Source organism: Lithobates pipiens, unplaced genomic scaffold (genome assembly GCF_037356315.1).
Source record: "Lithobates pipiens isolate NorthernLeopardFrog02 unplaced genomic scaffold, aLitPip1_a1.2 Scaffold_18, whole genome shotgun sequence".
NCBI classification, from domain to species: domain Eukaryota; kingdom Metazoa; phylum Chordata; class Amphibia; order Anura; family Ranidae; genus Lithobates; species Lithobates pipiens.
Window position 1 is genome coordinate 335,104,647 of NW_027507758.1, and position 26,010 is coordinate 335,130,656.

At 45.7% G+C, this 26,010-nt stretch overlaps 1 protein-coding gene across 1 annotated transcript in view; it reads right to left on the minus strand.

The window, feature by feature from the left end:
• Positions 1-26,010, minus strand: part of MEI4 (meiotic double-stranded break formation protein 4) — a 298,878-nt gene that overhangs the window by 264,843 nt on the left and 8,025 nt on the right. The window contains exon 2 of the mRNA XM_077487349.1: positions 3,376-3,914. Coding sequence (XP_077343475.1) covers positions 3,376-3,914 — 539 coding nt within the window. The remainder of the gene's footprint in view (positions 1-3,375; positions 3,915-26,010) is intronic.

The following is a 26,010-nucleotide window of genomic DNA, read 5'->3' on the forward strand; positions in this document are numbered from 1 at the left end:
CATGTTTACATGCTCTGAATATTTGTCAGTTGCCAAGTTACTTTCTGCGACTTCTATTTTATCTCATTCTCTGTCAAAACCACACAGCACTTTGCTAAGCAACGAGCTCCTGTGCAGTTTAAGGAAAACAGAAAAATATAAAGTCCAGAGAAGAGCAACAAAAGGTAATAAGGGGGCTGGAGGTCCTCATTTATTAGGAATGACTACAAACATTAAACATATTCTCCTGGGAGAAGTGGCGCTTAAGGGGGAATATTATCGCAATAAACAAATCTTTGAATGGTGACCAGCATTGCAAGAAAACTATTTAACCTATGGTCTCTAAAGATGTCACACGGCCACATAATGAAGTTGGATGAGAAGTTGCTCAATCCTATACTACGTAAAGGGTTCTTTACTGTAAGGATGTGAAATTCCCTTCCACAGTTGGTGGTGTCTGTATGCTGTCTCTGACGGACCAAAAACAAAGCAAAGGCAGCTACTGGCTACTGAACTTCCTTTTTCTAGTCCCATCGTAGGTGTTGTACGTCACCGCGTTCTAATCGATCAGACTTTGGTGTGATCATGTGTAGGCAAGTCCGTTTCAGTGGAATTCCATAGGAACGCCGTCGGAAAAACCATCAGAGTTTATTATGACAGAAAAAACGGTTGTGTGTACGTGGCATTAGGCTTCATTTAGACAAGCAGTTGGGAGGCTATACAAATGAGTGGTTAAGCCACAATTTTGGCACCTGCCAACCCCTCCCTCATCCTAACCCAATCCAGCCCAAGCCTATTTGCCAGACAATTACTCAAAAAAACACCAAACATTATATATGTTTTTTAGCAGAGATCCTAGGGAATAAAATGGTGGTCGTTGCAACTTTTTATGCCACACGGTATTTGCGCAGCATTATTTCAAGCACTTTTTTTGGGGGTTCATGAATCAAAAAAAAAAACTAACGTTAGCCCGATTTTTTTGTATAATGTAAAGGATGATTATGCTGAGTAAATAGATACCCAACATGTCGCTTTAAAATTGCACACACTCGTGGAATGGAGGCAAAATTCTGTACTTAAAATCTCCATAGGCGACGCTTTAAAAATCTTTTACAGGGTTCCAATTTAGAATTACAGAGGAGGTCTTGAGCTAGAATTATTGGTCTCGCTCAAACATTCGTGGCGATACCTCACATTGACTTTTTTGATCACTTTTCTACCTATTACAAGGGATGTACACATTGCAAAATGAATAGTGCATGGTAGGTCCTCTTTACAGAGAGACTGAGATAAAAAAAGAGAAAAAAAAACACAACCTCAGCCTTTCCTGACAAAAAGACGGTAGTGTTTGCATCTACAGAGGCCGGAAGTTGCATCTGGCCTCCAAAGGTCATAGAAATGGCCCAGAACCATCTGGTAGAAGCACCAGAGGACGCCGCCTTTATTATGATTTTTTTTTAGTTTTGCCTGGAATCGCCGGCAGAAAAGAATGATATCTGCATGATGCCTGCAGCTGCAGGCATCACCCAGATCTCCACTCAATGTCCAGGACATCATATGACGGCTTTGGTCCGGAGGTGATTAAGCTGCAATAGGCAGCAAACAGGGTGTTTATATGCCACGGTCACAATGTTTCACGCTTGCAGCAAAGTCTAACCAAACATGTAGAGATCAGTGGGTGGCAAGCGCACTAAACGTGGCACACTCAGGCAAACGGGGAAGTGTCGTATATGCCCCACAATCGCGTGCAAAACACACAGTTGCAGCACATTTGTCAGCAAAAATGGGGTTAAAACAGGGTGGTACAGAGACATCACATCTCTTGCTCACGGCTGAATACACATAAATAAAAAAAATAAAAAATGAAAACAAATATTTACTTACATTTTTACCATGCATGTGTAGCAAGGTCTTTTACCTATTTTGGTCTAATGAGAAGCTCCAAGACCAAAGATAGCCGACATCCTTCAATTGGTGGTTTGTTGTGAGGCATAGCGGGTGCACAGATGGTGAAAGTCATTGGGCGCCAGAAACTTTTTGGATCTAAAAGGGGTTTTATTTCTTTTGACAGTCCTTTTTATATATTTTGGGGGGAAAGAAGGTTAGGACCAGGACAACCCCAGACAACTGAAAACTAAATTGGCAGACTCTGAGACTTCAGTAGGAGAACAGCTGTACACGGAAAGGCCCCAGCAAGGCACCACTTCTGCACATGTAGGCTTGCTGTCTCCTATGGTAAAGCCCCATACACACTATCAGATTTTCTGCTGATTTTTGTCTTCCGATTTACCAAAACCATGTAGTGCAGCACAATTGCAGTACAGTTCAATACAGAAGGGACAGGAGGGCCCTGCTCATAGAGCTTACATTCTAAAAGGAGGGGGTGGTGGTACAAAGGGTAATAGCTGTGGGGTATGATTTGATGGGTTGTGGCTTATGTACAGTTCTTAGGTGGGTGTGGGATAGGCTTCCCTGAATAAATTAATTTTCAGGGATATTCTAAAGGTGGACAGGGTAGGGGCTGATCAGACATACCGGGGCAGAGAGTTCCAGAGGATAGGAGAGGCGCTGAGGAAGTCCTGAAGGTGAGCATGGGAGGAGATAAGAAGGGAGCTAGAGAGCAGGAGGTCCTGGGAGGCGCGGAGGGGATGATTTGGGCGATATCTGCAGATGAGGTTGGTGATGTAGCTGAGGGCGATGTTGTGCGTGGCCTTTTATGTTATGGTTAGTATTTCGAATTTTATAAGGTGGGGGTAGGGGAAGCCAGTGAAGGGTTTGGCAGAGAGGAGAAGCAGTCATGGATCAGTTAGTGAGGTATATTAGTCTAGCAGCATTCATAATAGACTGAAGGGGATAGCCTTTGTAAGGGTAGGCCATTAAGGAGAGAGTTGCAGTATAGAATTTTGTCTAATATGTGAAAATGTGTAACAGCAATAGCGCCATTGTCTTGAGGTGAACTAGCACAAAGAACAGGTAAACAGAACAGAATATTACAGAATGTCTATGATTAATCTGATCTGGGGCCAGCTTACAAATTGTAAAAAATAAAATCCTTACCTATACGGCTCTAAATTAACACGTGTACTCCCAACTAGAAGTGTACTCAACACCTCACAAAACAAGAGCTCAACCTGTATTTCTGTTTAACAAATGTAGTATGACTGTATATGCCCAAGTATGGAGTTTCTATGAAAAAAACAACAACTTTTTTTAAGAGCTGTGGTGCTAAAGTTCTAAATTCAGCGCCAATTACACTGGCGCATTGTGATGGCAACAATGAAAGATATACAGTACATACGAAAAACATCTTTCATATGATTCCTATTGTATATGTTAATTAATGCCCGTATTTCTAGCATATTAAAAACTATACAAACCAATATTATTAACACTTACCCTGTTTATTTGGTTGTTTGTTAAGATAATCTGGAGCAGACTTTTTTCAAAAGCTTCTAACCTCTTCATACACTCTCTGAGAATATTCTTGGATAAGTGTGAATCAGAGATGAGGTTTGTCACAGTTCTAATGGCTTCTGTTTGAAATTTTGAGACAGATGGATTTGGATTTTTATACAAACTAAGTAAACCATTCAGCAGTCCAGACACAGACTCTGGTACTATACCACTATCATTCCCAAACTCTGTCAAATTTGTTAGATGGCCTCCTACTGTTGCCAGTTTTTGCAGTCCAAGGAGATGATTAAGAAAGTCGATCTGACTAGACAGCTGTCCTTTACCAACTGTAATGCATTTTTTAATTGGAAGAGGATTTGATGGCGAAGCAAATCTCGACAGGCTTGTTAAGGGTAGGTCACAGTTGTTAGAATTTTGAGAAACTGTCAGTGCATCTACTCCATCTTCATTAGAAATATCACACCCAGAATCGTCTTCTAATTGACTCATTGATCGGGAATCTGATGCCAAGCCAATGTATTCTGTAAAATAAATAAAATCATATGCATGTAATGAAGAACACTTATTATAACTGTCCGTTTATACATGCCAACCTTAGCTACAGACATCATAATACAGAAATCTAAGCTTCCTCTAAAGCTCTACCAAAAATATCATGCTTATTATTCTTTTAACAAATCATCAAGTTAAACTTGCAGCTACAAAAACTTTCTATATATTAGAGGCACTTTATCATTAAGTTATTTTGTTTTCACCAACTACTCTGTATTGAGGGGCAGAACAACAATGGCGCTTTACCGTTGTTTTAGATTTTCGGCCGCTAGCTGGGCACTTTTAACCTCCACTAGCGGCTGAACAAAGGGTTAACAGCAAACCTTGTTGCAGCGCTGCCGAAGTGCTTTGCAGGTGCTTCAGCAGTGCTGTCCATTCATTTCAATGGGCAGGGGGTTTTGGGAGCGGTGTAAACACCGCTCCCAAACTCACCCCAAAGATGCTGCTTGAAGGACTTTTCCCGTCCTGCAAGTGCACCATCCCAGTGTGAAAGCACTCTGGGAGGCTTGAGAGGTGCTTTACAGGTGCTATTTTTAGTGCTAAAATGCCTGAAAAGCACCCTCACTATGAAAGGGGTCTTAAGCACTTCATAACCTGGGATCACCAAAATCTAGATGCACAGAACAAATTTATCAACTGGAGTATGCATTATTCACTTTACAATGACTCACTGGCTAATTGAAACACCTATATGTGTTGACACTTGGCTTGGCTTACTATCCGTTTTGGTTACTGAACTTTGGCTATGTTTTGACTATGGTTTGTTCTTTTTACTTTTATTATTACACAAGTGTAATTTAACTGTAATTCTGTCTCGGTCTGATTCATGGTTTCTGACAGTACGTGAAGGCCATGAATTTAGAAGATGCAGTCAATCCACTTGTTGGTAATATTTTTTCCAGACTGGATGAACTGGATCACCGCATGGATCAGTTCACCATGGCGTTACAAATGTTCCTAAGTCGCACGGCTCACCTGGAATCTCTCACTGTGGCTGGCCCGATAAAACCTATGTTGCAGGCCAACCATGCTGCTGCTCCAATTTTTTTTTTTTTTTTTAACTTAATTTCTCTTTATTTATATTTCATTTCATCATACACGAAATTCAAAGTACAATACAAAAAGTACATATGAGTTTAAAACAATAAACTCTACAAACCAGGAGTTACACCTTTTTATCTCCACGTGCCCCATCTCCCTTCCTCCCTCCTCCCTCCCCCGTCTCATTCGCCATCCCATTGCCAGTTTGTCATCATCTCAATTACCTTAACCACAGTTGTTTCATATCCCAATTATTGAGGTGTCCTATCACTTATCTAACTTTGTCCTCATCTAGTATTATTAATCCAGTGGTTGCCCTATTTCCTTCAACCACGGTCCCCATATTTTCTCAAATCCTCTAAGGTTTCCCCTGTGTATGTATACAGTCCTTTCCTTCCACACTAAATTATTTATAACCTGAGTCCATTCACTCGAAAGAGGTGCCCCCGCCGCCTGCCATTTCTGTGCTATCAATCTCCGTGCTTGAAACAAGCACCTTATGACAGCAATAGTTGTATTCCTCCATTCCCCCGGGGCTCTCCTATATCCTAATATACAGGTTCTGGGGTCCAAATCCACCTTAGTCCCAAAAATCCTGTTTATGATTTCAACTATTTCTTTCCAATATCGAAACAGCCGTGGACACCTCCACATCATATGTATAAGGCAGGGGTGTCCAAACTTTTTTCAAAGAGGGCCAGATTTGATGAAGTGAACATGCACGAGGGCCGACCATTTTGCCTGACATTCTTTGAACCATTAAAAATCGGTCTAAGTGTGTTCGTTCGAACACTAATACACGGCCCAACAAGAATTATCTTTGTGGCTGTGTGTGTTGAAGAGATGAGCTCGGGCGTGTTATTTGGATATACCGTATTTATTGGCGAATAAGAGGGAAGTTTCAGGAAAAAAAAAAAAAACTTAAAATTTTAAATAAAAAACTCTGAAGCAAAATAAGGGTCAGTGCCCATCTGCGCTCCCACCATTGCCAGGAATGCACCCACCATTGCCAGGAATGCACCCACCATTAGCCAGGAATGCAGCCACCATTAGCCAGGAATGTAGCCACCATTGCCAGGATTTCACTCACTATTAGCCAGGAATGCACCCACCATTAGCCAGGAATGCACCCACCATTAGCCAGGAATGCACCCACCATTAGCCAGGAATGCAGCCACCATTAGCCAGGAATGCAGCCACCATTAGCCAGGAATGCAGCCACCATTAGCCAGGAATGCAGCCACCATTAGCCAGGAATGCAGCCACCATTAGCCAGGAATGCAGCCACCATTAGCCAGGAATGCAGCCACCATTAGCCAGGAATGCAGCCACCATTAGCCAGGAATGCAGCCACCATTAGCCAGGAATGCAGCCACCATTAGCCAGGATTTCAGCCACCATTAGCCAGGATTTCAGCCACCATTAGCCAGGATTTCAGCCACCATTGCCAGGAATGCAGCCACCATTGCCAGGATTTCACTCACTATTAGTCAGGAATGCAGCCACCATTAGCCAGGAATGCAGCCACCATTAGCCAGGATTTCACTCACTATTGCCAGGAATGCAGCCACCATTGCCAGGATTTCACTCACTACTGCCAGGAATGCAGCCACCATTGCCAGGATTTCACTCACTATTAGCCAGGAATACAGCCACCATTGCCAGGATTTCACTCACTATTAGCCAGGAATGCAGCCACCATTGCCAGGATTTCACTCACTATTAGCCAGGAATGCAGCCACCATTGCCAGGATTTCACATACTATTGCCAGGAATGCAGCCACCATTGCCAGGATTTCACTCACTATTAGCCAGGAATGCAGCCACCATTGCCAGGATTTCACTTACTATTGCCAGGAATGCACCCACCATTGCCAGGATTTCACATACTATTGCCAGGAATGCAGCCACCATTGCCAGGATTTCCCTCACTATTGCCAGGAATGCAACCACCATTGCCAGGATTTCACATACTATTGCCAGAAAAGCAGCCACCATTGCCACCATTGCCAGGATTTCACATACTATTGCCAGGAATGCAGCCACCATTGCCAGGATTTCACTTACTATTGCCAGGAATGCAGCCACCATTGCCAGGATTTCACTCACTATTGCCAGGAATGCAGCCACCATTAGCCAGGATTTCACATACTATTGCCAGAAATGCAGCCACCATTGCCAGGATTTCACTTACTATTGCCAGGAATGCACCCACCATTGCCAGGATTTCACTTACTATTGCCAGGAATGCAGCCACCATTGCCAGGATTTCACTCACTATTAGCCAGGAATGTACTTACCATTGCCATCAGTGCAACCTTGGAGGGGACATGGAGGGGGCTGGACGAGCGCCAAAGAACAGGAGAATCTCCTGTTTTCACAGCGGCCTCTTTAAGAGAAAGTCCCGCCTCCTTTGATGGACAGAACAGTCGTCCAATGGCGGAGATGGGACTTCCTATTACAGAGGCTGCAGTGTAAACAGAAAATACTCCTGTGTGCACAGCGCTCGTACAGCCTCCTATCTCCAATGCAGCCAGACTATATATCTTTTGTGGCCCCGGCGCTGGGAGATCGTCGGGGGCCACAAAAGATATATATGTTTAGATTACCAGGCGGGCCATTCAAAACCGGGCCGCGGGCCGCGATTGGCCCGCGGGCCGGACTTTAAACATACCTGGTATAAGGTCTCCAAAGCCCCTACATCTAGGGCAGTTAGCGTCCGTCCTCTTACCAAACGAGAGCAATCACTTAGGAGTAAAGTAGGCTCGATGCACCAACATCAAGTGTGATACTTTTTGTGATGGAGAGGCTGATGTCAGTGGTCCTCCAATATTCTCCTCCAATGTTCCTCTGTGATTTCTCCTATATCCTCTTTCCATTTCTTCTTCTGCTTAACCAGATCCAATTCCATACCAGGACCTTTACATAATAGTTCGTATATAGTGGATATGAACCCCCTAGACTTATCTATCTTATACATCTTCTGTGATAGAGATGTCTTATCCAGCTCAGGTATCTGGGAGCCAAACTGTGCTTCTAAGGCATGCCGGAGCTGTAAATATCGGAAAAATGTCTGCTGCGGTATGTTATATTCCCTTTTTAAATCCGCAAATGTTTTCAAGGTTCTACCCTCATATATTTGACCCAACCTAGTTATACCCTTCTCCTCCCATGTACTAATTTTCCCTATTGATAATACTTCCTGCAAGTTCTTATTATCCCATAGAGGCGTATATTCTGACCACTCTGTGCACCCCATCAGTTTTTTTACGGTTTTCCATACTTTACTCATCATTACTATTGTGGGATCCTTACGCTGAAAGGAGCTTGCCTCCAACACATCCATCAATGTTTCATGTGGAGCCTCTATCAGCTTCGCTCTACTATTTAAGTTGCTTTTCCCCTCCTGATCACCAATCGCCATATGCTGCAGCTGCGCTGCTAGGTAATAATTCCTAGGGCAAGGTACCACCGCTCCCCCTGTCAGTTGGTAGCTGTAACGCCTGGAGCTGGATCCTCGTCTGCCCCTTTTTCCAAATCAACTCGCGAAAGAGAGTTTCAAATTTTCTAAACCACTTCTTGCATATCCAAACCGGAGCATTATGTAATACGTATAATAATTGTGGTAACCATATCATCTTAATCAGGCTGCATCGGCCTGCTACCGACAAAGGAAGCCGGCTCCATGCGTCACAGCTCCGCTTAAAATTTCCCCAGTAACGGAACTATATTTTTATCCACGTACTGGCCAACATCGTACAACCTATGTTGCAGGCCAACCATGCTGCTGCTCCAGTTCCTGTGCAGGCACCCACCTCAAGTATTGCCTCTAAAAAGATGTATGTCTGGTTCCGCTCCACTTCCCCAGAGATTTGGGGGCGATCCAGTTAAATGGGAGGGTTTCTCAACCAGGTTGAGATATACTTTGAGATGCTGCCCCAGGTATTTCTCACAGACAGAAGCAAAAGTAGGTTTCGTCCTGATATCTTTGCTTTCTGAGAGAGCCTTGACCCGGGCAAACCCTCTATGGGAGACGTAAAAACCTGTTGTCTTGAGTTACCCTCAGTTTGTGGCTTTGTTTAAAAGGGTATTTGACTTTCCAGCATGCTCCGCTTCTGCTGCCAAGTGCCTCATGTCCATTGAATAGAGTACAAGAACTATTGTCGACTACACCATTAAATTCCGTACTCTGGCAGCAGAGGTTGCATGGAACAATGAGGCCCTCATGGCTGCTTTCTCTCATGGTCTCTCGGATACCATCAAGGATGAGATAGTAGCCTGAGATATACCCACTGAGCTGGAGAAGTTTATCATATTTGCCATCCTCATTGACTCCAGACTCAGAAAAAGACTCTTTTAAGGAGCGCCTGCAGAAGCCTCCTGTACGTTTGTCTCCGAACTTTGCGGTCCCACCCATGCCTCCCTCATCTCCCATGCCTCCTGGTACAGAGTCAGTGAGTGAAGATGAACCCATGCACTTGGGTTTCATGCGTCTCTTTGCAGATGAGAGAACCTTTAGGAGAAGGGAGAGATTGTGCCTTTATTGTGGCCAGGCAGATCACTTTTTGAAGTCTTGTCCTAAACGTCCAGGGAATGCCCGAACCTTGAGATCTTGTCACAGACAGAGCTTAGGTGGCGTTGCTTCATCCCCAGTTATCTAGAAGGATAAGCCCCTGGTTTCAGTCATCCTTTCTTGGGCTGAGTCGTCCGTCGAGATACAGGCTCTAATTGACTCTGGGGCTGCAGGCCTGTTCATTGATGCTGCCTTTGTATTGAAGCACTCGACTCAGCTGCAGCTGCGTGACACTTCACTTACCATTGAGGCTCTTGACGGGAGACCTCTACAGACTGCCCATGTGACTCATGCGACGGTTCCGTTGTCCATGCCCGTAGGGGCTCTTCACCATGAGGTAATCCAATTCCAAGTTATTTCCTCACCTAAGTTTCCGCTGGTTATTGGTTATCCTTGGTTACAGAGGTACAGCCCCTCTTTTGATTGGCTCCATGCTGAGGTTCTCTCCTGGTCACCACAATGCAGTGAGACATGCTTACAGAAGATAGCCAAGGTCCTGTGCACCTCTTCACTCTCCTCCCTGCCAGAGGAGTACTGCAATTTTAGCGGTCTTAGACAAAGGTCAAGCTGGTTGTTTGCCTCCACAGCGGCCATATGATTGCGCAATTGACCTTCAACCTGGTGCCATCCTCCTTCGTGGCCAGGTTTACCCTCTGTCGGTCTTGGAGGATAAGGCCATGGAGGAGTATGTTGCAGACGCACTTTTGAGGTTTCATCCGTAAATCCTTGTCTCCTTCTGGTGCTGGTTTCTTCTTTGTGAAGAAGAAGAGTGGTGAACTGAGACCTTGTATTGATTATAGGGGTCTCAATCATTTCACAATTAAGAATGCCTATCCGATTCCATTGATTACGGAGTTATTTGACCACCTCAAGGGAGCAAACGTTTTCACAAAGCTTGATTTGAGAGGGTCATACAATCTTGTGAGGATTAGGGAGGGTGATGAGTGAAAAACTGTGTTTAATACCAGAACATACCATTATGAGTACCTCGTAATGCCTTTTGGCCTTTGTAATGCTCTGGCAGTTTTCCAGGAATTTATTAACGATGTCCACCGAGATTTGTTGCAGTTATGTGTGGTGGTTTATCTCAATGATATCCTTATATTTCCCAAGTCCCTGGAGAGCCATCACACAGATGTCTGTCATGTGCTTCAGAAACTAATGCCGCATACACACAATAGGAATTTCAGCCAGCAAAAGACCGATGAGAGCTTTTCATCATAAAATGCGACCGTGTGTATGCTCCATCGGAATTTAGCTAGCTGAATTCCCGCCAGCAAAAATTTTCCCGATGGTAAAACTTTCTATCGGAAATTCCGATCGTGTGTATGCAATTCCGACGCGCAAAAACTCAAGCATGCTCAGATTCAACTATGAGATGGAAGCTATTGGCTACTAGGTATTGAACTTCCTTTTTCTAGTCCTGTTGTAGGTGTTCTACGTCACAGCGTTTTTGGCAGTCGGAATTTGGTGTGACCGCGTGTAGGCAAGAGCGTTTGAGCGGAATTCCATCAGAATTCCGAGGGAAAAAGCATCAGAGCTTTTTCCGACGAGAATTCCGATCGTGTGTATGCGGCATAAGAGAGAACAATTTCTATTGTAAACTGGAGAACTGCAAATTCCATCATGAACAGGCTAATTTTCTGGGCATTTTCACTGCTGTTTTTTTTTGATGGACCCAGAGAAACTTTTGGCAGTTCTACAGTGTCCCCGACCCATGGGTTTATGTCCACTGCAGAGTTTCCTGGGCTTTGCCAACTATTATCTGAACTCTATCCTTCCCGTCTCTGGTCAAGCCCCTGACTGATATGACCAGACAGGACGGTAACCCACAGAGTTGGTCTATTAAGGCCTTTGAGAGTCTCAAGGCTGCCTTTGTTTCTGCTCCTGTGTTGGCACATCTTGATCCCACCTTACCTTTTATCTTTGAGGTTGATGCTTCTGAGACTGGTGTTGGCGCCCTTCTGTCTCAACGTCCTAACTCTGAGAACACTATGCATCCTTGTGGCTACTTTTCCAAGAAATTGTCACCTGCGGAGTGCAATTTACGAGATTGGTGACAGAGAGCTGTTGGCGATCATTTTAGCCCTGAAAGAATGGACACATCTCCTCAAAGGTACCACTGTTCCAGTTCTCATTTTTACTGACCATAAGAATCTCACATTCTTGTCTGAGGCTAAATGCCTCTCTCCCAAAAGGGCATGATGGGCTCTTTTCTGGTCAAGTTTCAATTACATTGTCTCATTCTTACCTGGTACTAGGAATGTATTGGCTGACACCTCGTCACAACAATTTTCCTCCACTTCCAAGTTGGAGTCGGTTCCTGTGATTCCTCCTAAACATATTCTGGCTATGGTTCGCACCAGTCTCACTTCTCCTTTGGGTGACAAAATTCTTGCAGCTCAGGTCCATGCTCCTCCTGAGAAACCTTGTGACCACTGCTTCCTGTCCCAGAGAGTCACCGTACTGCTGTGCTCCAGTGCTCCTAAGGCTGCTGACCACTCTGGTAAGAGTCAATTCTTTTGGGCCATTTCCCAACAATTCTGGTGGCTGAGTCTAAGCACTGATGTAACTGCCTTCGTAGCTGCCTGTTCCGCGTGTGCTCAGAGTAAGACTCCACAACACCTTCCAGTGGGCCTCCTACAACCCACACCCAAGGGAGAGAGGCCCTGGACCCGCCTGTCTATGGATTTCATTGCGGAGTTACCCAAATCCCATGGCAACACAGTTATCCTTATGGTGGTTGACCGGTTCTCAAAGATGTGTCATTGTATTCCACTTAAGAAGTTTCCCACTTCTAGGGAACTGGCTTCCATTTTTGCTCGGGAGATCTTTCGCTTACATGATCTACACTAGGTGTTTGTTTCGGACAGGGGTAGTTAGTCAGTTTGTGTCCCGATTCTGGCAAGCCTTTTGTGCACAGTTAGGAATTCAGCTTGCTTTCTCCTCTGCGTATCATCAGCAGTTTAATGGGGCCACATAGACTTTCATAGACTTACTATGGGGCCTCAGTTGTCAGCTGCCTCCTCTGCACCCACCTCCACATCTCAGCGTGGGATCAGGTCGGATCAGCTTAAAAAAAGCTGTTATACTGATTTCTTCTTTAGGCGGAAGTACCGGGGTACGTGACTGTATTGCCTGCCCCTGTACCCTGCACCCCAGTACTTCCACCTAGTGGCACACACGCTGGCTCCAGAGGAGCACTGAGCAGCGATGGACTGTTGGCAAATTATTCCCACTGCCGGGATTATGGCACCTGCAAATGTGAGTAAACATAGCTTTTTTTAGCCACTTCAGCTCTCTAACCCTCTATGGGCCAGACCATATTTCACATTTCTGTTTCAGTTCATGAGTCTATAACTTTGTAATTACTTATGATAAAGAATTGATAAATATTTTGTTTTTTTGGGGACAAACAGGGCTCTCTCGTGACCCTAAAGTCCTCTGAGAATTTCTTAAATCTGAGTAAAAATCTGAAGCTGCCCACCAGCGGGCCCGCACACATGCCCCCCTCCAGGCAGAAGTGCAGAATCACATACATATATATATATATATATATATATATATATTATGTGTGATCCTGCACAGGAGAGCCACCCTGCGGCAATGATTTTCAAAGGGAAGAAAATTTTTTGTTCTTTGTGGATTGACCCAATTATTGTAAATTGCCCATTCTATTTGTGCGTGAACTGGTAATTCATTTTTTGATATGGCAGGTCTATTTTTATCTAAATGGGCATGGTAAGAGTAAAGAGGGAGAATGCTGGATGCTATTAAATCTTCAGCCTAAGGTGTATAGGAGCCTGGGTGGGAAATCTTCCCCAGCCACTTATCACCTTTGGGTCCTCTTTATTTCCTTCTATGTCCACTTACTCTTGGCTGGACATATTGGGATCCAACTCATGACGAGACGGTGAGCTGAAAAAAAGTCTGGGGTTTTTGAGTGCTTGCCAGTGATGGCTGTATTAAAGCCATTAGGTGTCCAAGAAATTGTGGCACATTTGCAGAAAACCTGCCTTAAAGGTTGGTTGCCTATTCCATGCCTGAAATAGAGCTGGAACTGGATCTTTCTCCAATGCAAGGGAAGCATCATCATTTCATGAATTGAGTGCTGTGCGAGCCTTCGATAGAGTGAGTGTTTGCCTGAAGTTTTGCCATACCTCCCTTTCACCTTGTTTCCATCATAGCTCCAAGTGAGGGTATTCTCCAGTTTGGTACTCACAGAGTAAGATGTGGAATATAGGGTAAAGTCCCATACACACTATCAGATTTTCTGCTGATTTTTGTCTTCAGATTTACCAAAACCATATAATATGAAATCAAACCTTAGGGAGTTTCAATTTGTATGCAATCAGGCAGGCCCTTGCACTACATGGTTTTGGTAAATCTGAAGACAAAAATCAGCAGAAAATCTGATAGTGTGTATGGGGCTTAAGAGTGTCTGAGAAGGAAAATGGAGAAACCCTGGCAATAAAGTGTGTGACCTATGATAACACCTGATCCTCTACCCAAAGCGAAGCTCCAAGTGGTTGAATTTTAGCACCAAGTTTGAAATGTTTACACTCTAAAGTGAATACATTTCAAGCATAGGTCCAGTTTTTTCAGTAATGGTGATAGACATAGGGTGACCCTGGCTTACCTGTCCACAATGCTGAACCTTGTATAGGGTCCGGGCTTTGCCAGTCATGGTGGGCATACCCCCAAAGGGGTCTTCATTGTTTGGGTTCCATAAAGATGGACCACAGGCCTTTGCTCAAGCATCCTGCAGCTAACTACATGTGCTGTGCAAAGCACCAAGGTGAGTGCCCATGCACGATCCAGTAACCAAAGCAGCATTACAGGCCATCCCCATGGCGTGGAGTCTGTGTATGGTTCCCAAGGTTTTACTGAGGTTGCACCAATCCATAGGTTCTATTGTTGTATTAGAAGACAGTGACAAGTTTCTTGAAAAGATGACTGAAAAATCTGAAGATAAAATAAAACTAGTTAAGCTAAGGGGTTATAGTGGAGGCAACTGGGGGGCCTGTCCTTAAAAGCTTTGCCAGTGTCCAATCACCTGGAGGAACCAGCCTATAACCTAGGATCTATGAATATTCAGCCTGTGTCTTGTACTGTACTCCTAGATGGGGATAAGCCGAATACGCCTCGGTTCGGTTCACATGAGAACTTTCGAACGGACTGAAAACTTTAGAACCCCATTGAAGTCTATGAGACTCGAACGTTTAAAATAAAAAGTGCTAATTTTAATGGCCAATATGCAAGATATTGTCCTAAAAAGGGTTTGGGGACCCGGCTCCTGCCCCAGGGGACATGGATCAATGCCAATTGTTTTTTAAAAACAAAAGTTTTTTCGGGAGCACTGATTTTAATGACGATTAAGTGTAAAAAAAAAAATAAAGTGAAATATTCTTTTAAAAATATTGTGCCTGGGGGGTGTCTATAGTATGCCTGGGGGGTGTCTATAGTATGCCTGTGAAGTGGCACATGTTTACCGTGTTTAGAACAGTCCCTGCACAAAATGACATTTAACGGAAAAAAAGTCATTTAAAACTGCTTGCGGTTTTAATGTAATGTCTGGTTCCGGCAATAGGGATGAAAATCATTGAGAAAAAAATGGCAATGGTAGCCCCCCTGCCCATTACCAGCCCCTTTGGGTCTTGTATGGATATTAAGGGGAACCATGTACCCAAATAAAAAAAAAGGAAAGGTGCGGGGCCCCCAGGCCCTATATACTCAGAACAACAGTATACAGGCGGTGCAAACAAGACAGGAACTGTGTAGGTTTGTTGTGTTAAGTAGAATCTGTTTGTAATTTTGAACTGGTACATTTTTAAAGTGTAGCTCCAGTCAAAAAATCTATTTTTAAGCTTTTTGGAAAACATAGGGAAGGGTTATCATCCCTGTATAATTTTTGAGCCATCCGTCTTTTTTCATCTCACTTCCTGTTGTCTCCTTTAGTTTGCAAGTAGGAGACATTGTAAGTTGGATGTTTGAAAGTAGGGGCCTGCCCTATATGCTCTGCAGAAATGTGGGCCTAAGGTGTTGGTGTTGCACAACATTGTAAGACCTCAAAGTGACTCTTGGTGGGCGCTGGAGCGCCCTGCTGTGAAATATTATATCAAGAATTGTAATTACATGCCCCTGTTAAACAGGGGCTGAAAAAGTGGGCCTTAGGCACTGGTGCTGGTACCACTACACTGCAACCTCTCCCAGATACTCTAGTTAGAGTGCAGGAATGAGCCCTGCTGCAAAGCATTGCATCAAAAATTCTATTACATGCCCCTGTTAAACAGGGGCTGAAAAATTGGGCCTTAGCCACTAGTGGCGTCACCCAAAACCAAAAATGTTCTTCCAAGCTATCAGCAGGATCATTGAGGAGGAAGAGGATAGTCAATCAGTATAACAGGACAGTCACTCAGCATCAGCATAGGCAGTCTTGAAGGGATGTGACATTTCAAAAAATATTATTCGGTTACATCAGCTTCAGGTGCTTGGTAGCTGGTGGTGATCCAAGACGGATTGATCTTTACGAAGGTCAGTCGATCAACCGAGTCGGTGGACAGGCACACCCTGTGATCGGTTACAAAGCCTCCAGCAGCACTGAAGGTGCGTTCCGAAAGAACGCTGGGTGCAGGACAGGCCAGTAGCTCAATTGCATACTGCGCAAGCTCTGGCCAGTGATCCATCCTCAAGACCCAGTAAGCCAGAGGATTTTCGGTGGGAAAGGTGTCCAAGTCTGATCTTGCCCCTATGAATTGCTGCACCATGTAAATCCGACGCGGACGATGGTTGCTGGAACCGATCATACCTTGGGGCTGCGGACTAAAAAATTGTCTGAACGCATCGGTCAGACGTCCACCTTCTCCACTGCTCCTTCTGTGACTAACCGAAGCCACAGCAACACATTGTCCAGGACCAGGAGTTTGTAACCTCCCAGTCTCTGGGAACGTGTTGCACAGAGCTTTCTGCAAGGCCTCCCGAAGATGTCTCATCCTCTGCTCCCTCTGCGATGGCAAGATAAGGTCCGCAACCTTACCCTTGTACCGTGGATCAAGGAGAGTGGCCAGCCAGTAATTGTCCCTCTCCTTGATCCGAAGAATATGAGGATCCTTCCTTCCCCAGGCTTTGCAGAATCAGGGAGGCCATGCAGCGTAGGTTAGCTGAGGCATTCGGTCTGGATTCCTCTAGGTCACTAAGGACAACATGATCCGCAGCCACCTCCTCCCAGCCACGTACAAGTCCATGGGTTTCTTGGGACTGTAAATCATCCCTAAAAAAGACTGCTGCTGCTGATGCTGAGTGCGAGGCTCCACCTCCATGCTGACACAATCCTCATCCTCCTCCTCCTCCTCTTCCTGTGTGATGGGTGGGACAGCAGGAACACGGTCTGGATAAAGGGGACCTTGAGAGGCAAGGAAGTCCTCCTCTTCCTGCCTCAAATGCACTGTCCATTATTCCACACAGCGTATGCTCCAACAGGTGGACAAGAGGTAGTGTCACTGATGCATGCACTGTCACTGCTCACTATCCTTGTGGCCTCCTCAAATGGTGACAGGACAGTGCAATCATCCCTGATCATGCCCCACTGGCGTGGTGAAAAAAAACTGAGCTCCCCTGACCCTGTCCTGGTGCTGTAGTCGCACAGGACTCATTGATGGCCCTCTGCTGTGTGTGCAGCAACTGCAGAATGGCCAACATTGAGTTCCACCTGGTGGGCATGACACATATAAGGCAGTTCTTGGGCAGGTTCAACTCCTTTTGGAGCTCAGCCAGCTGAGCACTGGCATTAAATGATCGCCGGAAATGCACACAGACTTTTCTGGCCTGCCTCAGGACATCCTGTAAGCCCGCCCTGCCCAAAAAATGCTGCATCACCAGGTTAAGGACGTGAGCCACACAGGGCACATGGGTCAGTTTTCCTTGTTGGAGGGCGGAGAGGAGGTTGGTGCCATTGTCGCAAACCACCATTCCTGGCTTAAGCTGGCGTGGCGTCAACCACCTCTCAGCCTGCCCCTGCCGAGCTGACAAAATATCTGCCCCAGTGTGGCTCCTGTCCCCCAAACAAACCAGCGCAAGCAAGGCATGGCATCTTTTTGCCTGCGTACTTGCGTAGCCCCTTGAACACATACAGAGCACCTCTGGTTCCAAGGACAAAGCACTGGAAGAGGCCATGGAGGAAGAAGAAGAGGAGGGGGTGGAGCAGAGAGGTGTGTCACAACCAGTAGTAGCATTTTGGAGGCGTGGTGGCAGAAAAACCTCCAACACTACTGCACCTTGTCCTGCATCCTTCCCAGCTGTCAGAAGAGTGACCCAATGGGCCGTGAAAGATAGGCAATGTCCCTGTCCATGCCTGCTGGACCATGAGTCAGCAGTAAAATGCACTTTACCACTGACTGCCCTGTCCAGCGAGGCATAGACATTGCCTTCCACATGCCGGTAGAGAGCCGTTTGGGGACCTGCCACTGAGGAACCACACATTGCACAAACTCACGGAAGGGGGCCGAGTCTACCAACTGAAAAGGCAGCAGTTGAAGTGCTAGCAATTTAGCCAAGCTAGTATTCAACTGCTGGGCATGTGGATGGCTGGGAGTGAACTTCTTTCTACGGTCCAGCAGCTGGGGCAGGGAAATATGCCTGCTACAATGGGTGACGTGGGTGTACTGCTAGCAGAGTGCCCGCAAGTACTTGGCTGTGACACACCTAATTCTATACCTTCATTCCTCTCAGTGGAGGTTTCAAAGAGGACTGAAGGTCTAGTGGGGTTGGAGATCCCAGCTGATGAGGAGCAAGGAGAGGTCCGCTTTGTTCTTTGGTGTGGGTCTTTAAGGTACGCTTGCCAACGAGCTGCATTACAGGTCAAAATATGTCTGGTAAAGCATGTGGTGCCCAATTGGCTGATGTTTTGGCCACGTGAGATACTTGAGACATATGTTGCAGATAGCAGTGGTGCGATCTGATGCACTCGCCTCAAAAAAGGCCCACACCAAAGAACTTTTGGAATAACGCACAGAGGCAGCGCCCTGCACAGGCGGAGCTCTGCGGTATGATTCAGTCTGTCTGCTACCCCTAAGCTGGCCCCCAGAGGGCATCCTGCCTCGTTGGAGATGTGCCTCCTCCTCCTCTCTATCAGGCACCCATGTGGAGTCAGTGACCTCATCATCCCCTCCCTCTTCATCACTGGAGAAAACCTGGCAGTATGCTGTAGCTGATGGAACATGACTGCCAGATTGCTGTCCTTCTTGAGCATCCCCTCTCTCTGTGCTCACGCTACTGCCTTCCTCTAGCTGAGTATCATCATCAGAGCCTTCAAAACGCTGGGCATCCTCCTGGAGCATGTACCCAACACTGTGCTCAAACAGTTCGGGGAACTCCTCAGGAGAACATAGTGGGTCTAGGGAAGGAGTGACTGATGACATTGAGACGAGGGAAGAGGACACGTTGGCAGTTGCTTTGCTAGTACCCTGAGCCTGGGTGAGAGAGGATGAGGAGGATGAGGAGGGCTTGGTCATCTACTCTACCAAGTCTTCGGCATGATGCGGCTCAACACGTCCAGCTGCCAAAAATAAGGACAAGCGTGTCCCATGGCCACGCGCTGATGATGCACCGCATCCACGACCAGCACTGTTGTCTCTAGACACAGAGCCTGCTCGCCCTCTTTTATTGGCTCATGAGTGTCTGCCTCTCCTTGTTGGCCTTCCAGACATAGTAATGGCCTGCATGGAGATGGGAAAACCAGCAATTGGGTAGCTTTAGGTGCACACTGAGCAGATGACACAGTACACCGACGGTAATTACTGCAGCTGCCTGTCTGTGTTACAGAAACAGAACAACAACAGCAATAAGGGGTATCTTCAGGTGTATACTGTGCTGGAGGCACACAACACCCACTTTACCTGCTTATGATGCCTGTACTACAGAACACCAGCAATAAGGGGTATCTTCAGGTGTATACTGTGCTGGAGGCACACAACACCCACTTTAACTGCTGCAAATGCCTGTATTACAGAACGCCAGTAATAAAGGGTAGCTTCAGGTGTATACTGTGCTGGAGGCACACAACACCCACTTTAACAGCGCTAGGTTTTCAAGCCACGATGACACTGTCCCTGCCTATCCTGCTCTTTCCCTGACCGTCGCAACACACTACACAAGGCCGCCGCGCTGGCATCCTTATATAGTGTGGGGAGTGTACTTAACCCCCCTGAGTTATAATTGGCCACGGGCAATTATGGCTCTTCTCACTGCCGGCGCTGTCATTGGGCAAGCATGCGGGGTCACAGTGCATGCTTGGCCAATCATGAGCCAGCAATGCACTGCGATGGCACAGTGTATTGTGGGCCGTGAGCGCCACACGAATATGGCGTGAACAACCCACAGAGTTCTGGCTTCGCCGAAGGGGCGAACAGCCGGTGTTCGAGTCGAACATGCGTTCGACTCGAACACCGAGCTCATCCCTACTCCTAGATATAGAACTTGCAGGTAAGTCAAAAATACAGTTTTGCATTTTCATTTTTTTTCTTTCGTCATCTGTCTTCTAGCTCATGAGATTATGGAAAACTGGTTTTATAATACCTAGCATACATTTCTTTTCCTGGCTCTTCACCATTGCAGCACTGATGAGTTTGGCTCTGCCTACTTTGCCTAAGCAACCCTCCAGCAGTGTCCCATACTGTTCGATTAACATAGATATATTTTAGACATTCCTGTACCATGTACATTAAAGAGCTACACTGTTATCGTTGGTTGTTTCTTGAGCGATTTAAAATGGGTATTGATCGTAAAACTTAATAAGACAAAGGACCTTTCTGCTTGAATCACCTTAAGCTTCTTTCCTTTAATGCTGTTCTAATTTTTCAGGTTCGCTTCATTACAGTGTTTGATGCATTGTTTATTTACATATAAATGCCAGTTCATTATTGATTAAATGTCAACAATGTATGCAATTATCTTATTATCTGTATTAATGACAGTGAAGAAGTCATATTCTTTGGCGTTTATCTTTCTAAAGCAAGTTTCAGTTTTTTTACATGCGACTTGCCGGTTTATGAGCGGACCTTCAGTCATTTTTTCAACTTTCCATCTGTTAAATCTTCTGCCCTTGTTTTAACTTTGGATAGTAAAACATTTTTTTTTCTGCCAGTAAATACCTTATACAGCCCACTTCCTGTTTCTTGTCTAGTCATTAGCCTAGGCTTATGACATCATGCACAGCTCTCTCTTACTCTCACTCCTGTGAGAGTTTGCCAGGAAGGGAGGGGGGGGGGGGTCATAAGAGGGCCACTGAGAGCTGAAGATCTGGAGGTGTGCCTCTGTGTGTCTGTGTAAATCCAGAAAGTGAACAGGCAGCAGCTTCAGCTCCCCATAGTTAAAATGGATGCAGCTAAACTTAGTGGAGGGAGATTTCTGCAGCATATTTGGCAAGTACAGAATCACAGATAAAATATGCAAAGTGGTTGGAGGGAAGCTTCAGAATGGAAAATATTTTTTTATTACAAAGTATGTGAGCAGACTACAGTTCCTCTTTAATAAAAATTGCTGGTTTGCTACACTTAGATGGTGATTCCTCTATTAGTTTTGTTATTTAACCACTTGACCACTGGGCACTTAAACACCCTTAATAACCAGACCAATTTTCAGCTTTCGGTGCTCTCACATTTTGAATGACAATTACTCAGTCATGAAATTTTTGTCCTTTTTTTCACACAAATGGAGCTTTCTTTTGGTGGTATTTAATCACCGCTCAGTTTTTTATTTTTTGTTCTATAAAAGAAAAAATACAGAAAATTCTGTAAATAAATGAATTTTTCTTTGTTTCTGTTATAAAATTTAGCAAATTAGTAATTTTTTCTTCATAAATTTTGGCCAAAATGTATACTACTACATATCTTTGGTAAAAATAAATACAAATTTGTGGATATTATTTGGTCTTTGTGAAAGTTATAGAGTCCACAAGCTATGGCGCCAATATCTGAAAATTGATCACACCTGAAGTACTGACGGGCTATTTCAATTCTTGAGACCCTAACATGCCAGAAAAGTACAAATACTCCCCAAGTGACCCCTTTTTGGAAAGAAGACATTCCAATGTATTTAGTAAGAGGCATGATGAGTTTTTTGAAGTTGTCATTTTTTCCCACAATTCTTTGCAAAATCAAGATTTTTTATTTTTTTTCACAAAATTGTCATATTATCAGTTTATTTCTCACACACAGCATATGCATACCACAAATTACAACCCAAAACACATTCTGCTATTACTCCCGAGTACGGCGATACCACATGTGTGAGATTTTTACACAGTGTGGCCACATACAGAGGCCCAACATGCAGGGAGCGCCATCAGGCGTTCTGGAGCACCCAGGCCAATTCTGACATTTCTCTCCTACATGTAAAAATCATAATTTATTTGCTAGAAAATTACATAGAACCCCAAAACATTATATATGTTTTTTTAGAAAACACCCTAGAGAATACAATGGTGCTAATTTTTTTGGAAAAAAAACGTTTTGTGCTTAAAAAAATAAATAAAAACACAGTAAAGTTAGCCCAATTTTTGCATAATGTGAAAGATGAAGTTAAATAGATACCCAACATGTCACTCTTCAAAATTGCGCCAAACGTCGCTACTTAAAAATCCCCAAAGGCGACGATTTAATTTTTTTTTACTGGTTATATGTTTTGAGTTACAGAGGAGGTCTAGGGCTAGAATTATTGCTCTCACTCTAACGTTCGCAGCGATATCTCACATGTGTAAACATCCCTTGTAATAGGAATATGGCATGACAGGTCCTCTTTACAGTGAGATATGGGGTCAATAAGACCCCGCATCTCACCTCTAAGCTGGGAAGCCTGAAAAAAAAAAAAAAAAAAAAAAAGATTCTGGCTTTGATCGTATTGGCGAGTCGGTAGAAGCACCGGAGGGCGGCGGGAGGGGGGGTGTGTCTATGGCTGGGTATTGCAGGGTATCACCGACTATGGCTGGGTATCTCAGAGTATGGCTGGGTATCTCAGAGTATGGCGTTGCAGAGTATTGCGTTGCAGAGCATTGCAGGGTATTGGCGGGTGTTGCAGAGCATTGCAGAGTATTGGCGGGTGTTGCAGAACATTGCAGAGTATTGCAAGGTATTGCAGAGTGTTGCAGGGCATTGCAGAGTGTTGCAGGGCATTGCAGAGTGTTGCAGGGCATTGCAGAGTAATGGCAGGGAATTGAGGGGTTAATTTTCAGTGAGCAGCGATGTGGGCACTGCAGATGCAGCCCACAGCGCTGCTGACACCGATCTCTTCCCCCTCCGCTGTACCGATCAGTACAGAGAGGGGGAGGGACGAACCGGCGTCATAACATGACGCCGGTTTGTTTACAAGTGATCACTCCGTCATTTGACGGAGCGATCACGAGGTAAACGGTAAACGGCCGCGATGAGCCGTGATCCGTGGTCACGGATGCTCTCGAGTGCACGCCCCAGGGGGCGCGCAAGAGCGGAATTCTGGGAGGACGTCATATGACGTCCTCCCAGAGTTAAACAACCGCCCTGTAGCCGTCATTCGGCTATGGGCCGGTTGTTAAGTGGTTAATCCTAGAGTTCTCACTACTGGGACAGCAGCCACAAGTTTGAAGCGGATAATAGGAGTTTTCATCTTGGACTCCATATTGGACTTTTGCTATTTTCTGTTTAGACCTAGCCTTATGTTTAAAGCGGGAGTCCGCCGGGACAAATACTGCAGCTGCTGACTTTTAAAATAGTGACACTTACCTGTCCAGCGCGCCCGCGATGTCGGCACCCGAAGCCGATCTCTAGATCGTCTCTCGGGTGCTGCCGCCGCCATCTTGGATATGGGAATCAGGAAATGGAGCCTTTTGGCTTCATTTCCCGGTTCCCTACTGCGCATGCGCAAGTCGCGCTGCGCAATAAGGACGGTCCCCGCTGCCTCTGGGATCTGTGTGTTTCCCAGCAGGCAGCGGGGCACTTGCGGAAAGGGGCGAGCACTTGCGGAAAGGGGCGTAATCTACGCCCCTTTCCGCAGAGAGCTATCCCGCAAGTGGGTGCAGATACCTGTACTGTACAGGTATCTGCACCCCCCTCCCCCCTGAAAGGTGCCAATTGTAGCGCCGGAGGGGGGGAGGGTTCCGATGAGCGGAAGGTCCACTTTAGGGTGGACCTCCGCTTTAACTCCTTACGTGCTAGGTATAATTCCCCAACATACATACAAAACATATAACAAAATACATTCCATGCTAATACAAAACATTTGATACTGTGTCAACAACAGGTCAAAGACAGGCGTAAAAATTAAAAAGACTCCAAAGCTTTTAGAAGACAAGCAGACGTGCTGTTTTTTTGATCATTTTTAGATAACCGATTGAAAGGATTCATACTGAACCATACTCAGAATTGTATTCTGTCCTTTCTTTTGAAAATGTACCTTTAAAACTTCATTGCTGAGAATCTGCACTTTTTACTGGGAATACTAAAAATTCCCTGTAAGTGAAATCACTTTTAATAGAAAGCATGACCTTCAGTTACTCCTAAAGATATTCAGAAAATGGAGCAATTCAAAACAACATTCAATAGCGAATGTCCTTCTGTTCATGACGCTCTAAAATTCTCCTGAAATTATCACTCAGTTTCCCTTCTATTGGAATAAATATACAGTTTGCACACATTTGCCTTGTGACATTAAGGCTAGGTTCACACTATAGCGATGCGGGAACGCCGCAAATCCGCGGCGTTTTCCCGCATCGCATACCTCCCGCCGGCAGTTCACACTGCCCTATGCGGACGGCTGGGAGTGTCAATGATATGTTAATGACACCCCCAGATCCGTCCGCATATCGCAGTGCGATCTGCACACTCGCACAGGAATCGGATCGCATGGTGTGAACACCCATGCGATCCGATTCTGCTGCGGACCAAAAAAAGGGTCCCGTGCGAGTTTGCTGCGGGAGCGATGCGAATTCAGCCATACTATCTGTATGGCTGAACTCGCATCGCTACGGAGATCGGATGTGATTTGCACTGCAGTGCGGTGCGAATCACATCCGGATCTCCCACCCGCAGCAGTGTGAACCCAGCCTAATGAAGAAACATTTTAAACCAGTTCCATACTGGGCCATAGTAAAATGACACCGGCAGGAGCACTCTCCCATCCCGTACGGATGTCATATGATGTTCACCTGGCTTCTCGCTGTTACTGCGGGCCCACAGCATGGTAATCGGGGATGAGGCGTGTCGATCAGGATACAGCCCATCCCCGATCAGTGTAAAGAGCCAATAAAAATGTCTCTTTACCAGGTGACCAGCTGTGTCCAATCACAGCCAGTCATATGCACTGTCTTTGTGCACAGCGCTTGTGCGCACCCCTAGGGGCACGCAGAGTGGTGATCGGGAACGAGGCTTGTCACCCTGACACAGCGCATCGCCGATCGTGGTAAAGAGCCAATTAAATTGGCTCTTTACCACGTGACTGGCTGTGTCCAGTCACAGCCGGTCATAGAATGGAAACAAACCGTTGTAACAAACTGTTACTGGGTTCTCTTCCTCATACACTGATCGTGACTGCAGTAACAGCTCTTTACCACCTACAGTGCACACCAATCCCACTGATAGCCTCCCCCTGTAATAAAGAGGACCTGTCACCAGCCCATCAGAGTATTCAAGTACCTGTCACCAGCCCATCAGAGTATTCAAGTACCTGTCACCAGCCCAACGGAGTACCTGTCATCAGCCCAACTGTCATCAGCCCAACTGAGTACCTGTCATCAGCCCAACTGAGTACCTGTCATCAGCCCAACTGAGTACCTGTCATCAGCCCAACTGAGTACCTGTCATCAGCCCAACTGAGTACCTGTCATCAGCCCAACTGAGTACCTGTCATCAGCCCAACTGAGTACCTGTCATCAGCCCAACTGTCATCAGCCCAACTGAGTACCTGTCATCAGCCCAACTGAGTACCTGTCATCAGCCCAACTGTCATCAGCCCAACTGAGTACCTGTCATCAGCCCAACTGAGTACCTGTCATCAGCCCAACTGTCATCAGCCCAACTGAGTACCTGTCATCAGCCCAACTGAGTACCTGTCATCAGCCCAACTGAGTACCTGTCATCAGCCCAACTGAGTACCTGTCATCAGCCCAACTGAGTACCTGTCATCAGCCCAACTGAGTACCTGTCATCAGCCCAACTGAGTACCTGTCATCAGCCCAACTGAGTACCTGTCATCAGCCCAACTGAGTACCTGTCATCAGCCCAACTGTCATCAGCCCAACTGAGTACCTGTCATCAGCCCAACTGAGTACCTGTCATCAGCCCAACTGAGTACCTGTCATCAGCCCAACTGAGTACCTGTCATCAGCCCAACTGTCATCAGCCCAACTGTCATCAGCCCAACTGAGTACCTGTCACCAGCCCAACTGAGTACCTGTCACCAGCCCAACTGAGTGCCTGTCACCAGCC